The 16,879-nt window shown below is 39.7% G+C and overlaps 1 protein-coding gene across 1 annotated transcript in view; it reads right to left on the reverse strand.

Annotated features, from left to right (window-relative positions):
* Positions 1-16,879, reverse strand: part of LOC113895043 (serotransferrin-like) — an 86,147-nt gene that overhangs the window by 14,280 nt on the left and 54,988 nt on the right. Inside the window, 1 exon segment of the mRNA XM_027545702.1 lies at positions 5,585-5,721. Within this exon segment, the coding sequence (XP_027401503.1) occupies positions 5,585-5,721 (137 nt within the window).

A 16,879-nucleotide genomic window follows, 5' to 3' on the forward strand; every position in this document is an offset into this window, starting at 1 on the left:
AAGAGGCAGGTCAGGTGGTCTACTATTCCCACATCTTTCAGAATTTTCCAGTTTATTGTGATCCACACAGTCAAAGGTTTTGGCATAGTCAATAAAGCAGAAATAGATGTTTTTCTGCAACTCTCTTGCTTTTTCCATGATCCAGCGGATGTTGGCAATTTGATCTCTGGTTCCTCTGCCTTTTCTAAAACAAGCTTGAACATCAGGAAGTTCATGGTTCACGTATTGCTGAAGCCTGGCTTGGAGAATTTTGAGCATGACTTTACTAGTGTGTGAGATGAGTGCAATTGTGTGCTAGTTTGAGCATTCTTTGGCATTGCCTTTCTTTGGGACTGGAATGAAAACTGACCTTTTCCAGTCCTGTGGCCACTGCTGAGTTTTCCAAATTTGCTGGCATATTGAGTGCAGCACTTTCACAGCATCATCTTCCAGGATTTGAAATAGCTCAACTGGAATTCCATCACCTCCACTAGCTTTGTTCGTAGTGATGCTTTCTAAGGCCCACTTGACTTCACATTCCAGGATGTCTGGCTCTAGGTCAGTGATCACACCGTCGTGATTATCTGGGTTGTGAAGATCTTTTTTGTATAGTTCTTCGTGTATTCTTGCCATCTCTTCTTAATATCTTCTGCTTCTGTTAGGTCCATACCATTTCTGTCCTTTATCGAGCCCATCTTTGCATGAAATGTGCTCTTGGTATCTCTAATTTTCTTGAAGAGATCTCTAGTCTTTCCATTCTAAAGCTAGGTTCAAACACATCTTTATTAATCAAAATAGGAACCATTACAGTCAATGCATTTTTGCCAACAAGAAATGTTTATTTCTGTAGCATAAAAATCTGTGCTTTGAGATTCAACAAACTCTTGGAAAGCATTTTCTGCCTCCTGCTGGTTGTGGAAGCATCTCCCCTGCAAAAAGTTCTCGAGATGCTCAAAGAAGTTGTAGTCAGTTGGCAAGAGGTCAGGTGAACATGGTGGATGAGGCAAAACTTTGTAGCCCAATTCATTCAACTTTTGAAGTGTTGCGCAACATGTGCTTGGTGTTGTGAAGAACTGGGCCCATTCTGTTGACCCATATACTGGCTGCAGGCGTTGCAGTTTCCAGTGCTTCACATCAACTTGCTGAGCATACTTCTCAGATTCAATGCTTTCACCAGGCTGTAGTGGATAACCAAACAGTGACCATAAATTTTTTTGGTGCAAGTTTGCTTTGGGAAGTGTTTTGGAGTTTCTTCTCCGTCCAACCACTGATTTGGTCATCACTGGTTGTCATGTAAAATCCACTTTTTATCGCACATCACAATCTGATTGAGAAATGGTTTGTTGTTGCTGCATAGAATAAAAGATGACACTTCAAAACGATGATTTTTTTGATTTTCAGTCGGCTCATGGGGCATCCACTTATCAAGCTTTTTCACCTTTCCAATTTGCGCCAGACACCAAATAACTGTAGAATGGTTGACAATGAATTCTTCTGTAACTCCCTGTGTAGTTGTTGTAAGAGGATCACCTTCAATGATCTTCTCTACTAGTTGCTGTCAATTTCCAATGGCTGACCACTGCATTTCTCATCTTCAAGGCTCTTGTCTCCTTTGCAAAACTTCTTGAACCACCACAGCACTGTACGTTTGCTAGCAGTTCATGGGCCAAATGTGTTGTCGATGTTGCAAGTTATCTATGCTGCTTTACAACCCATTTTGAACTCAAATAAGAAAACAGCCTGAATATGCTTTTTGTCTAACACTCACTTCCCTAGTTTAAACTAAATATAAACAGCAAGTAATGTCATTAGTAAAAAATAATAATAAAGTGAGAAATGCAGATTAAAATGATGTATAAGATAACCACATATAAAGAATGTATTCCAATATCAAACAGCAAAGTTCAACAATGCATAACAGTTATTCTTCACATATTTGTGATTTTATCAGCTTTCTTTTTGTAGTTGATTTCTAGTCTCATATCTTTGTGGTTCAAAAAGATGCTTGATATGATTTCACTCTTAAATTTATTGAAGCTTGTTTTGTATCCCAACATATTGTCTCTTCTTGAGAATGTTCCATACGCACTTGAGAACAATGTATATTCTGCTGCTTTGGAAAGGAATGTTTCGTGTTCTGCTCTAATGTTTCACTTAAAGGCCAATGGTACTTTGTTAATTTTTTGTCTAGATGATCAATTTATTGATGTCAGTCGGTAGTAAAGCTCCCTACTGTTATTGCTGTTGACTTCTTCATTTATATCTGTTAATAATTCCTTTTATACTCTGGTGCTTCTGCTTACATGCTTAAATATTAATAAAAATTACATCCTGATGGACTGTCCCCTTCATCATTATATAAGTTCATCCTGTTCTCTTGTTTGACTTGAAGTCAATTTGATCTGATCTGAGATGGCTACACCTGCTTTGTTTTGCCTGCTATTTCTTGGAGTATCATTTCCCATCCATTCACTTTGAGCCTATGTTTCTTCTTCAGAGCAGAGAGCCTGGGAGGCAGGATGTAGTTGGATCTTGTTTCTCAATACATCCAGCCTGTATCTTTTGATTGGTAAATTCAATCCACTTATATTTAGTATGATTACTGATGAATGGGGCTCCCCTGGTGGCTCAGTAGGTAAAGAGTTCACCTGCAATGGAGGAAACCCAAGTTCATCTCTGGGTCAGGAAGATACCCTGGAGGAGGATATGGCAATCCATTCCAGTACTCTTGCCCGGAGAGTTCCATAGACTGAGTCTGGCAGGCTACAGTCCATGGGGTCGCAACAAGTTGGGACATGAATGAGTGACCTAACACTTTCACTTTTTCACCGGTAAATGAGGACTTAGTACTGCCATTTTATCTTTAGTTTTCTGGTTGTTCTATATCTCCACTGTTCCTGCCTGATATCTTAGTTGATGGTTTACTATCATGTTTTTCTTAGCTTCCTCCTCTATTATACTCTTGCCTGGAAAATCCCATGGACAGAGGAGCCCCTTAGGCTGCAGTCCCTGGGGTCGTGAAGAGTTGGACACGACCGGGCAACTTCACTTTCACTTTTCACTTTCATGCATTGGAGAAGGAAATGGCAACCCACTCCAGTGTTCTTGCCTGGAGAATCCCAGGGACGGGGGAGCCTGGTGGGCTGCCATCTCTGGGGTCGCACAGAATTGGACACGACTGAAGCGACTTAGCAGCAGCAGCAGCAGACTTATATTTCGTGGTTACCATTAGATTTGTATAAAACATCTCATAGATAACTTAGTCCTTTTTCTGTTGATAGCATCTAATATTCATTTGCCATTTATGAGTTCCTTTTCTCTTCCCCTTTTATATTTTGTCATCTCAAATTATCTCTTTTTATACTGTGAGTTCATTACCAAATTCCAGTAGCTGTGGGTATTTTTACTGCTTTTTCTCCATTAATCTTTATGCAATAATTGTTTAGCAGCCTATTCTGATGTAAAGTTGCAGTTTTCTGAATCTACCTACCTATCATCTTACTCTTAAGTTTTATTTACTTTTGCCTCTTCATTTCAGGTAGAAAAGCTCCTTCCAATATTTCTTGTAAGACAAGCCTAGTGGTAATGAACTACTTCAGCTTTTGTCTCAGAAAAGCTTTATTTCTCCTTTATATCTGAAGGGCAACTTTGCTACAAGGATTTTCAGCAGTTTTTATCTTTTAATATTTTGCATAGGTCATTCCATTCTCTCCTGCCTATAGAGTTTCTGCTGAAAAATCTGATGGCCTAATAGGGGTTCCTTTGTAGGTTACTGTTTTTTTCCCTGGATGCCTTTAAAATTCTTTATCATTGAATTTTGACAATTTTAACACAATGTGCCCTCGAGAAGGTCTTTTACCATTGAGATATTAAGTGTTGTATTAACTTTATGGACTTGTATATACAGTTCCTTCCCCAGGTTTGTGAAATTCTATTATTTCTTTAAGTAAACTCTCTGCTCCATTCTCTCTTCTTCCTCTGGGATAACCATTATTCTTATGAAGGATAATGAAGTAGGAGAATTAACGTAAGATTCTAGATCTATCTTCAAGCTCACTAATTCACACTTCCATAGGTCTGCTCTAGTTTCCAGTGCTTACTAATGCATCTTCATCTCATTTATCGACACAGTCAGCTCCAGAACTTCTGTGTGGTTTTTTTTTAGACTTTTAATATCTTTGTCAAAGTATTTCATCTTTTCATTAATTGTATTTCTAAGCTCACTGAACTGCCTTCCTGAGTTTTCTTGTAGCTTGGTAAGTTTTTTCATAACAACTATTTTGAATTCTCTATCAGTTAAGAGTGCAATCTTCCATGACTTAAGTTTGGTTTCTGAAGAACTTTCATAACTTTTTGTGGCACTGTGTACGTGGTTTCACATGGTACTTGACAAGTTATTCCTCTGCCAGTGCATTTAAAGTAGCAAATACCTTTCTTATGTAGGTAAAGGGTTTTTGTTTTTATCACCTCTAAGTTGGAAATTAGAGGCTTTTCTTTTATTTTTCTTGCTATAACACAAGTTTTTCCCTTTTCATACTTGAGCTGCCTCTGGCTATATTTGAGAATTGACACTTTCCACCCTCTACTACCTCTGCCTGATTGTACCATCACTGTCACTGCTTGTGCTCCAGGGTGGCCTGGACGGCCACTGCTGCTACAGGGAGGGGTTGGCGAAGGTGGAGGAGGCAGGGTCATGGGCACCTTCTCCACATCTAGGGTTGTCAGGTTTACAACCTACCACTGCTGTGACCCAAGGGATTATGGTCACAGGACCCACCATCACTGCTGCTACTAGGTTCCCTGTGGTCAAAGGAGCCACTGCAGCCAGGAGGCTGGAGTCATGTGTGCTGTCTTCCCTGTTGCTACAGGGATCTCTAGGGCTTCCGGCTCAGCCACTGTGGCCAAGAGCCAAGACTGCCAGCACTTGCCTCACTGTTCCCTGAGTTCTACCTCCTTTATGTATTCCAGTCCATCCACCTTCAGAAGTAGACTTCTGGATCTCTCCGGTCCTAGTGTGCTAGGCAGAGGAACCTTTGTTGAGTTATCAAATGTTTTACAAGTTGTAGAATGAAGGGGAGAGGCAAAGAGGGTGTCTAATACCTCATGATGCTGACATCACTTCTAATCTGGTTTTAAAAGTAATGAAACTAAAGCCTAGTTTTATTGGCTGAGACTAAATAGTTTTTCATTCTTATGAAGCTAAAGAAAAACACTTCTGCAAACTCTCCTTGACGAAATGTGCTACATGGCAAACTTATTTAAAAGGAGAGACTCTACCCTGTCCTTCCTCGATTGTGTATCTGATAAGACATACTGCTGATCTGATGAACTTGATAAATTAAAATTATTTATGATTAAAAAAAAGAAAACACTGTATAAATGAATGGTAATAATTATTCCTTTGTCATTCTTTAGAATAGCCTGGTAAAGGAGACTAAAGAAAATGTTGGAGTATAAGCAAATTTTAAGATTTAAAATCCTGAATTTATAGTTTATTAGCAATTGTCTCTCATCCTCAGTAATAACAACTGTAGATAACTATTAATTCACAGTAGGAATCCCAGAAAAAAATCTCAATTATTATTGCCAGAAAACATGACAGTACCTTGCTTATTACAAGCGATTAAGAATGACGGTGTGTTCTTCAGACCTATACTGTCAAGGAGGACTTGATACAGAAACTCAGCCACGTCTTTCACCTCTCGCTGGAAGGCTGCACTATCCACAACAAACACAATAGCCCTGGAGGGGAAAAAGAGAAAAACTGGCATGTGAGCATGCAATAGTGCAGCACTATGTTGAAAAAACGATATCCTTAATTTTGTTCAATTCAATCCTAATGAATAACACAAAATAAGCTCACATACAAGTATGTGCACAAGTAATCATAAAACATATGTATTTAACAAAGGACTAGTCAGAGCTACCACATATCGATATTTAAAATCCTAGAAGATGATCCTGTTAAAGTGCTACATTCAATATGTCAGCAAATTTGGAAAACTCTACAGCGGCCACAGAACTAGAAAAATCAGCTTTCATTTCAATCCCAAAGAAGGACAATGCCAAAGAATGTTCCAACTACCATACAACTGCATTCATTTCACATGCTCAAAATCCTTCAAGCTAGGCTTCAGCAGTACATGAACTGAGAATTTCCAGATGTACAAGCTGGGTTTAGAAAAGGTAAAGGAACCAGACAGCAAACTGTCAACATTCACTGGATCATAGAGAAAGCAAGGGAGTTCCAGAAAAACATCTACTTCTGCTTTACTGACTACGTTGAAGCCTTTGACTGTGTGGATCACAGCAAACTGTGGAAAATTCTGAAAGAGATGGGAATAGCAGACCACCTTACCTGCCTCATGTAAAACCTGTATGTAGGTCAAGAAGCAACAGTTAGAACAGGACATAGAAAAATGGATTGGTTCAAAATTGGAAAGCAGTACATCAAGGCTGTATATTGTCACCCTGCTTGTTTAATTTATATGCAGAAATGACTGACTGAATGAACACAAGCTGGAATCAAGATTGCCAGGAAAAATATCAACAACCTCAGATACACAGATGACACTATTCTAACGGCAGAAAGTGAAGAGGAACTGAAGAGCCTCATGATAAGGGTGAAAGAGGAGCATGAAAAAGCTGGCTTAAAACTCAACATTCAAAAAATGATCATGGCATCTGGTCCCATCACTTCATGGCAAACAGAAGGGGAAAAAAGTGGAAGCAGTGACAGATTCTATTTTCTTGGGTTCCAAAATCACTGCAGATGGTAACAGCAGCCATGAAATTAAAAGGTACTTGTTACTTTGAAGAAAAGCTATGAGAAACCTAGACTGTGTATTAAAAAGTAGAAACATCATTTTACTGACAAAGGTCCATGTAATTAAAGCTATGGTTTTTCCAGTAGTCATGTACAGAGTTGGACCATAAAGAATGCTGAGTGCTGAAAAATCGATGCTTTCAAATTGTGGTGCTGGAGAAGACTCTTGAGAGTCCCTTGAACTACAAGATCAAACCAGTCAATCCTAAAGGAAATCAAATCTGAATATTCTTTGGAAGGACAGATGCCAAAGCTAAAGTTCCAAAACTCTGGCTACCTGATGCAAAGAGACGACTTACTGGAAAAGACCCTGATGCTGGGAAAGATTGAAGGCAAAAGGAGAAGGGGTGGCAGAGGATGAGATGGTTAGATACCATCAATGACTCAGTGGACATGAATATGAGCAAACTCCAGGAGACAGTGAACAACAGAGGAGCCTGGCATGCTGTAGTCCATGGGGTTGCAAAGTTGGACCTGACTCAACGACTGAATAACAAAAATGAATCAATGACTGTATCTAAAAAGACAATAGGAAATGATGCATCCTCTCAAGTCCAGGAAATTGTCATATACAAAATCATGTGGTAAGACACTAGGACAGACATTGTATCTGCTAGGAAACAGAGAAGAAAATCATTTACATAAAACTAGATCAAGATGACTTAAAGGAGAGTGTAATAGTTGAGTGAATTTTAGCCAGACAAAATATCACTGTGGCACAGGTTGTCTAGAAAGTAGTTTGTGCAAGGCACAAATGCTCTGGAGAACTCAATGTAAGCTAATATGCAGATAGGTGGGGAAATGAAGGAAAGTCAGGTCAGAGAGAAGAGGGATGTGACATACTGACCTACAGAGTTTATGTTTTTCTGTCTTACAAAGAATGTTGTTGTTTAGTTGTTAAGTCATGTCCAACTCTTTGGTGACCCCATGGATTGTAGCCCCTCATGTTCTTCTGTCCATGGATTTACCTGACAAGAATACTTGAGTGGGTTGCCATTTCCTTCCCATGGTATCTTCCCGACCTAGGGATTGAACCTGTGTCTCCCACTTTGGCAGGTGGATCTTTACTGCCTCTTACAAAGAATATTGGTGCCTAAATGAAAGATAAAACTAAGAGGATAATCAAACTAGAAGCAGAGTGATCAGGCAGGGCCTAACCTAAGGCAGCAACATGAGAATCCTCATTTGCCAGAAATAAAGAGGCATCAGAGCTAAAGCAAAGCAACCCAGGAAAAGAGCAGACAAGAGACTTTAGGGACAAGTATTTGAATGCCTAGGAGATGTGCAATGACCAACACATGAATGCTCTGTGTAAAGCCTAGAACTTAAAAGCAGTCTAACAGAGGGTGGTGTGGGAAAATAATCCAAGAACTGAATCACTAGGCCTCTTGTGCCACACACAGAAACACAGTATGAATTTACATTTTCTCACAGTGTAAGATCCTGAGGCAGGAAGACTGGGCCAGCCTCAATGAACCCCCATGGCCTCCAATAGAAGGAAATATGAATCCTTTCTGGAGAGAGGCTTTTATAACCTAAAGCAAAAAAAAAAAGAACAAAACTAACCCAGCAACCACAATATCAACAACAAAATCTCATCCCCTTGAACAGGGGTTCTGGATCTAAACTACAAAGACAATAATAAGTAGTAAATAAAATATTTTAAACTATTTAATAGAATACTAGATACCATAAGAAAAGAATAAACATAGTACTAAAAAAAATACTAGACTAATTTTAAAAGATAGGTTTTTAGAAGCAAAGAACAAAATAACAACTTAATAGAAAAGATTAAGTGGCTTAATGGCAAAGCCTTTGACTGTGTCGACCACAACAAATTGTGGAAAATTCTTAAAGAGATGGGAATACCAGACCACCTAACCTGCCTCTTGAGAAATCTGTATGCAGGTCAGGAAACAACAGTTAGAACTGGACACGGAACAAGAGACTGGTTCCAAACTGGAAAAGGAGTACGTCAAAGCTGTATATTGTCACCCTGTTTATTTATGTTATATGCAGAATACATCATATGAAATGCCGGGCTGGATGCAGCACAAGCTAAAATCAAGATTGCCAAGAATAATATGAATAACCTCAGATAGGCAGATGACACCACCCTTATGGCAGAAAGTGAAGAACTAAAGAGCCTCTTGATGAAAGTGAAACAGGAGAGTGAAAAAGCTGGCTTAAAACTCAACATTCAAAAAACAAAGATCATGGTATCCAGTCCCATCACTTCATGGCAAATAAATGGGGAAAGAATGGAAACCGTAACAGACTTTATTTTTGGGGGCTCCAAAATCACTGCAGATGGTGACTGCAGCCATGAAATTAAAAAACACTTGCTCCTTGGAAGAAAAGCTATGACCAACCTAGACAGCATATTAAAAAGCAGAGACATTACTTTGCCAACAAAGGTCCAACTAGTCAAAGCCATGATTTTTCCAGTAGCCATGTATGGATGTGAGAGTTGGATCATAAAGAAAGCTGAGCACTGAAGAATTGATGCTTTTGAACTGTGGTGTTGGAGAAGATTCTTGAGAGGCCCTTGGACTATAAAGAGATCAGATCAGTCAATCCTAAAGAAATCAGTCCCGAATATTCACTGGAAGGACTGATGCTAAACCTGAAACTCCAATACTCTGGCCACCTGATGCAAAGAACGGACTCCTTGGAAAAGACCCTGATGCTGGGGAAGATTGAAGGCATGAGGAGAAGGGGATGACAGAGGAAGAGATGGTTGGATGGGCATCACCGACTCAATGGACATGAGTTTGAGCAAGCTCCAGGAGTTGGTGATGGACAGGTAAGCCTGGCTTGCTGCAGTCCATGGGGTTGCAAAGAGTCAGACACGAATGAGCAACTGAATTGAACTGAACTAATGGATGGAGGTGGCAACCCACTCCAGTGTTCTTGCCTGGAGAATCCCAGGGACAGGGGAGCCTGGTCGGCTGCCGTCTATGGGGTCGCACAGAGTCGGATACGACTGAAGCGACTTAGCAGCAGCAGCAATGGAACAGATAAGCAGAGACTTCTACAGCTAAAAAGGATATAGTAAACTACAAAATAAAGGTAAAAATATCTTAATATATGCAAGGTGAAAAGACCTGGAAGGTATGACAGAAAAGAGATAAGAAGAGCAGAAAAGATGTGGCTTAATGATGCTAATGAGAGTTCTAGAAGAAACTGAGTAGAAACAGAACTACCTGAAAAGATACTGCTGAGAATTTTCCAGAACTGAAGATGCAAATATTTCAACTGAAATAGTACACTTGAATTCCTACCTCAATAAAGCTAAATCATCCCTGAACAGAAGAAGAATCTACCCCTCAACACAGGATAAAAATAAGATTCTATATTATGAAATGACAAGTAGATTGAGCAGTGCTTTCTAATCTACAACAATAGATACTTGAAGTCAGGAGTAATGTCTTCAGTGTGAAAACAGAGCTAAGAAAATTATTCAAAAATGAAGGCCAATGAAAAAAGTTTCAAATGAACAAAAATGAGAAATTTTATCTCTTGTTCACCATTCTGCAAACATATCTAAAAGAAATATGTGAAAGAAAATTGAATCAAAAGGAAAGAGTAAGAGGCAAAATGCAATGGACTGAAAAAAAATCCATAAACATCCTAGTAATTCTAGGCAGTCACTGAATGGAGGAGAAAAAAAATCACTGTTGGGGGCTAAAAAAAAAGGAAAGAAAATTAAAATGAAAGATGTAAGGAAGATCAAAGTAAGGTATTTTAAGATTCAGTTAAAGAAACTAGTATTATTGATTTTTAACTTTTGTTAAGCGGTCAGTGTTTAAAAAAAGAAGTGTAGAGGATAACAATGAAAAATAACAACATAGTTTCAAATCAGTTGAGGGAGAAAAATGAGATGATTAGGGAAACCTGATCATCAGGTATGATTAAAAACTCAGAAGGTACAATTAAAAAACAAGAAATCACAGATCAATATATGATACCTATCCTTGAACAGCATGGGGTTTAGGAGCCTGACCTTCTAATCAAAAATCTGTGTATAACTTCAGCTGGCCCTCCATATCTGAGGTTTGACACTGGTTGATTCAAAGCAACCACAGATTGGGTGGTACATTTTAAGTGAAAAAATTCCTCCTATAAGCAGATGCACATAATTAAAACCCATTTTGTTCAAGGGTTCATTGCAGTATCTTTTGAATTTGTATTTATTGTGATTATGATTTGAGCTCATTTGTATCTTCATACTTTGAATGTTTTAGTAACCCAAAATACTTGGATCAAAGAGTAATTATAATTACACTGTGAAATGTAAAAAATTTGTAGCTGAAAGTGAGAAAAGAATTTTTAATTAGAAATTAAAACCCAATTACAGTAAAATTTACCAGTTCTAGATTTGTATCAATTGTTTGAGGAATAAAAAAAAATGTATCACACACCTTCCAGTTTCCAGTCTGGGATGAAAGAAGCTGAAAGTCACCACTGCACTCTAAGAAGTAAAGAGCTAACCAGACTGGAAAATCCACAGCACTTAAGTTCATCAGAGAAGTGAGGTTACAGGGCAAAGCACTGCCCCCTCAAACTGGAGAAAACAACATATATACACGGAAAAGTACAACTTACTGGAGTATACACTCATGAGCACAAATCTCTGTGGCACCTAGTGTGAAAACCTGATCTGTAACTGATGAATTGCTAGAAGGTCAGCATGAACAAGTCGGAGTTATAAAACCCCAGGGAGACCCACACTTTTGTAAATTTTACCTCCAGAAGCTTGACTAGGTTCTTGTGGTATATAGTAGAGAAAAATCCCCTCATGCTTCTGGCAGGGGGAAGGGAAAAGAAATCATTTTGAAATATGCCAGACCTTGATGAGGTCTTGGAGAAGGAAATGGCAATGCACTCCAGTATTCCCGCCTGGGAAATCCCATGGACAGAGGAGCTTGGTGGGCTACAATCCATGGGGTCACAGAGAGTAGGATAAGACGACTAAACAACAACTACAAATGAAGTCTACTCTCAGGAGAAACTATTTAACCAGAGCCTAATTTGCTGGGATTTTATAAGAGCCTAACTGACCTGCAGAAAGGGAAACATCCAACTCCACACAGCTCTAGCATTCCAAGTGGGAGAAGAAAAATACCCATCTCCCGCCTACACTACCAATCCTATCCCATTTAAGGGGGCTGCTGCTAAGTCACTTCAGTCGTGTCCCCATAGACGGCAGCCCACCAGGCTCCGCCGTCCCTGGGATTCTCCAGGCAGGAACACTGGAGTGGGTTGCCATTTCCTTCTCCAATGCATGAAAGTGAAAAGTGAAAGTGAAGTCGCTCAGTCGTGTCCAACTCTTAGCGACCACATGGACTGCAGCCTACCAGGCTCCTCCATCCACGGGATTTTCCAGGCAAGAGTACTGGAGTGGGCTGCCATTGCCTTCTCTGATTTAAGGGGGCAATGGGAATCAATTGAGAATCAAGTGTAAAGCTCACAGTCCAGATACAGGCCCATTAAGACTAAGATCTAGTCAAAGGACGCTTTCTTTACTCTCACACCTCACCACGTTACTAATGGCAGTTCTTACCCAGTTTACTGCATGTCTATCAAGAAAAATTACATGACACACTAAAAAGTAAAAAAGTTTGAAGAGAAGGGGCAAGCAACAGAACTTGACTCAGATATGGAAGACACGTTGGAATTGTCAGACCAGGAATTTAAAATAATTGTGACTGTGGTGCTAAGTGTTCTAGAAGATAAAGAAGACAACATGCAAAAACAGATGGGAAACGTAAGGAGAGAGATGAAATTCAAAAAAATAACTAAAAAGAAATGCTACACAGCGTCCCTAGTGGCTCAGTGGTAAAGAATCCACCTGCCATGCAGGAGTCATGGGTTCAAACCCTAGTCTGGGAAGATCCCATGTGCAGCAGAGCAATTGAGCTGGCCCAAAACAACTACCAAGCCTGTGCAGAATAGGGGAGCTGCACCTATTGAGCCCACATGCCACAACCACTGAGCCCACAGGACGTAACTACTGAAGCCCATGTGCCTAGAGCCTGTGCTCTGCAACAAGAGAAACCACCAAAGGCCCGTGCATCACAGCTAGAGAGGAGCCCTGCTCGCCGCAACTAGCGAAAAACCTGTGCAGCAATAAAGACCCAGCACAGCCGTAAAAAAATAAAATTATATATAAAAACAGAAATGATACAGATCAAAAGTAAACTAACAAATGAAGAACACCTCTGATGAAACTGTTAGTAGACTGCATACAACTGAAGGAAAGAACCTCTAGCTTCAGATATCTCAATAGAAGCCTCCAAAACTGAAAAGCAGAGAAGACAAAGACTTAAAAAACCAGAAGAGAATACCTGAGAACTGTGGGAGAACTACAAAAAGTGTAACATATATGTACAGGGAATTTCAGAAAGAGAGGAAAGAGAAAAAAGAAGAAATATATAAAACAATATTGGCTGAAAACTTCCCCAAATTAACGTCAGACACCAAACCACAGATCGACAGAAACCACAGGAAGCTCCGGAAACACCAAGCAGGATTAATACCAAAGGACTATAGCTAGCCGTATCATTTTTAAACTACAGAAAATGAAAGATAAAGGAAAAAAATCTCAAAATAAGCCAGAAGGGAAAAGACATTATGTATAGATGAGCAATATAAGAATTATATCCAATTTCTCAGATACCATGCAAGCAAGAAGCAAGTGAAGAGAAATATTTAAGTGTTAAAAGAAAAATCCCCAAACCTACAATTGTATACCCTGTGATGTTGAGAACACTGAATGCATTTATTAGAAGAGAAGAAAGACCTAAAATCAATAATCTAAGCTTCCATTTTAGGAAGCTAGAAAAAGTAGAGCAATTTAAAGTAAATAGAAAAAAGAATAAAAGAGCAGAAATCAATGAAATTGAAAATAGGACATAAATGGAGAACGTCAACAAAACCAAAAGCTGGTCCTTGAAAAGATCAATAAAATTTATAAACTTGTAGAGTGAAGAGGAACTAAAAAGCCTCTTGATGAAAGTGAAAGTGGAGAGTGAAAAAGTTGGCTTAAAGCTCAACATTCAGAAAACGAAGATCATGGCATCTGGTCCCATCACTTCATGGGAAATAGATGGGGAAACAGTGGAAACTGTGTCAGACTTTATTTTTCTGGGCTCCAAAATCACTGCAGATGGTTACTGCAGCCATGAAATTAAAAGACACTTACTCCTTGGAAGGAAAGTTATGACCAACCTAGATAGCATATTCAAAAGCAGAGACATTACTTTGCCAACAAAGGTTCGTCTAGTCAAGGCTATGGTTTTTCCTGTGGTCATGTATGGATGTGAGAGTTGGACTGTGAAGAAGGCTGAGTGGCGAAGAATTGATGCTTTTGAACTGTGGTGTTGGAGAAGACTCTTGAGAGTCCCTTGGACTGCAAGGAGATCCAACCAGTCCATTCTGAAGGAGATCAGCCCTGGGATTTCTTTGGAAGGAATGATGCTAAAGCTGAAACTCCACTACTTTGGCCACCTCATGTGAACAGTTGACTCATTGGAAAAGACTCTGATGCTGGGAGGGGTTGGGGGCAGGAGGAGAAAGGGACGACAGAGGATGAGATGGCTGGATGGCATCACTGACTCGATGGACGTGAGTCTGAGTGAACTCCAGGAGTTGGTGATGGACAGGGAGGCCTGGCGTGCTGCGATTCATGGGGTCGCAAAGAGCTGGACACGACTGAGCAAATAATCTGATCTGATCTGAGCCAGTCTAACTAAGAAAAAGAGAGGACACAAAATGGACGTGAAAAGAATAATCAAGGAATATTATAAATAACTCTATGCCTACAAATTTGATAAGCTAGGTGAAATGGTCCAATGCCTTGAAAGATACAATCTGCCAAAACTCATATAAGAAACAGACAATCTGAATAGCCCTGTATCTATTAATGAAACTGAATCAAAAATTAAAAACCTTCCAAAACAGAAAGCACTAGGCACAAGCGGGATCACTAGTGAATTCTACCAAATATTTAAGGACATTTATACAATGTTATTGTGTCAAATATATTCAATTTAAAAAATTAAGGAAGAAAACACACCAATTCTTTACAATTTCTTTCAGAAAATAGAAACAAGGAATATTTTCTTGTTTATTCTATGAGGTCAGAATTACTTTAAAATACAAACCAAGACATTACGAGAAAACTATATACAAATATCTTTCATGAAAGTGAAAGTGAGAGTTGCTCAGTCATGTCCAACTCTTTGCAACCCCATGGACTATACAGTCCATGATTCTCCAGGCCAGAATACTGGAGTGGGTAGCCTTTTCCTTCTCCAGGGGACCTTTCCAACCCAGGGATTGAACCCAGGTCTCCCACATTGCAGGTGGATTCTTTATCAGCTGAGCCACAAGGGAAGTCCAAGAATACTGGAGTGGGTAGCCTATCCCTTCTCCAGCAGATCTTCCCGACCCAGCAATCGAATCACGGTCTCCTGCATTGTAGGCGGATTCTTTATGAACTGAGCTATGAGGGAAGCCCATCTTTCATGAACATATATGTAAAAATCCTCAAGAAAATACTGGCAAATCAAATCCAACAATTTATAAGAATTATACACCATGATAAACAGGTTTTGGACCCAATATCAATGTGGTGGATGGAGATTTCCCCTACCACCAAGCAATTCTCTTGACACCAGCTGGGTGTCCTACAACTCAACTCAATTCTGATACCTGGAGATAGCATCAGGTTCCACAGCCTAAGGGCTCAGTGCCACAAGACTGACTCCACTACAGATGCCAATCACAAGTCCAGGTTTTTACCTGTGCTTCTGAGTAACGGGCTACAGATTGGAAGGTCTCACAATTCCTTCCTTTGGTTTGGTTAGTCTGGTAGAAAGGACCTAAGAAGCCAGTCAAAAGTCAATGTTGTTAACCTGTACTTCTGACTAACTGGCTATAAATCAGAGGTTCCCATGACCCCCTTCTTAGATTCAATTAATTTGTTAGAGCAGCTCACAGATGGAGAAGGAAATGGCAACCCACTCCAGTATTCTTGCCTAGAGAATCCGGTGGACAGAGGAGCCCGGTGGGCTGCTGTCCATCAGGTCGCCCAGAGTCAGACACAACTGAAAGGACTCTGCATGCATGCATGCATTGGAGAAGGAAATGGCAACCCACTCCAGTGTTCTTGCCTGGAGAACCTCAGGGACAGAGGAGCCTGGTGGGCTGCTGTCTATGTGGTCACACAGAGTCAGACACGACTGAAGCAACGCAGCAGCAGCAGCTCACAGAACTCAGGAAGCTCATTTACTCACTAAATTACCAGTTAATTGCAAAATTATTAAAGGATATCAATCAACAGCCAGATGAAGAGACACATATGGCAAGTTCCTGAACAAAGGAGCTTCTATCCCCATGGAGTTTGGGCCTTGCAGGGTGGCACGTGGAAGCATTCTGATTCCCCAACACAGAAGCCCTACAAATCTCATCCTTTGGTGATTTTACAGAGGGCATAATAAATACAGGCATGACTGACTGAAAAACTGACCACAATTCAACCTCCAGTCTCTCTCCTCTCCCTTCCCTGGATGGGAATGAAAAGTTCTCACTCACATGGTTGGTTTTCTTGGCACCCAGCCCCCATCCAAAACTCACCTCAATAACATAACAAAAGACAACTTTATCATTCTCATCACTTAGGAAATTTCAAGGATTTTAGGAGCTCTGCTCCAGAAATAGGGACAAAGATCAAATACATACTTCTCATTATAAATCACAGTATCAAAACAACCAAGTGGTATGCAAGGCTGATTCAACATTCAAAAATCAATTCACATAATCACATCAATAAACTAAAAGAGAAAACTCACATGATCATATCAACAGATCCAAAAAAGCATTTGACAAAATTTAACAAACATTCATGATATAAAAACTCCTAGTAAACTTAAAAGGGAAGTTCCCCAACATGATACAGAATATCTACAAAAATCATAGCGCTAATATATTTAATGGTAGAAAAAATTGAAGATTTCCTGCTAACACTAGGAACACAGCAAAGATGTCCCAATCTCACTATTGGTTTTG

The sequence above is a fragment of the Bos indicus x Bos taurus genome, chromosome 1, assembly GCF_003369695.1.
Source record: "Bos indicus x Bos taurus breed Angus x Brahman F1 hybrid chromosome 1, Bos_hybrid_MaternalHap_v2.0, whole genome shotgun sequence".
NCBI classification, from domain to species: domain Eukaryota; kingdom Metazoa; phylum Chordata; class Mammalia; order Artiodactyla; family Bovidae; genus Bos; species Bos indicus x Bos taurus.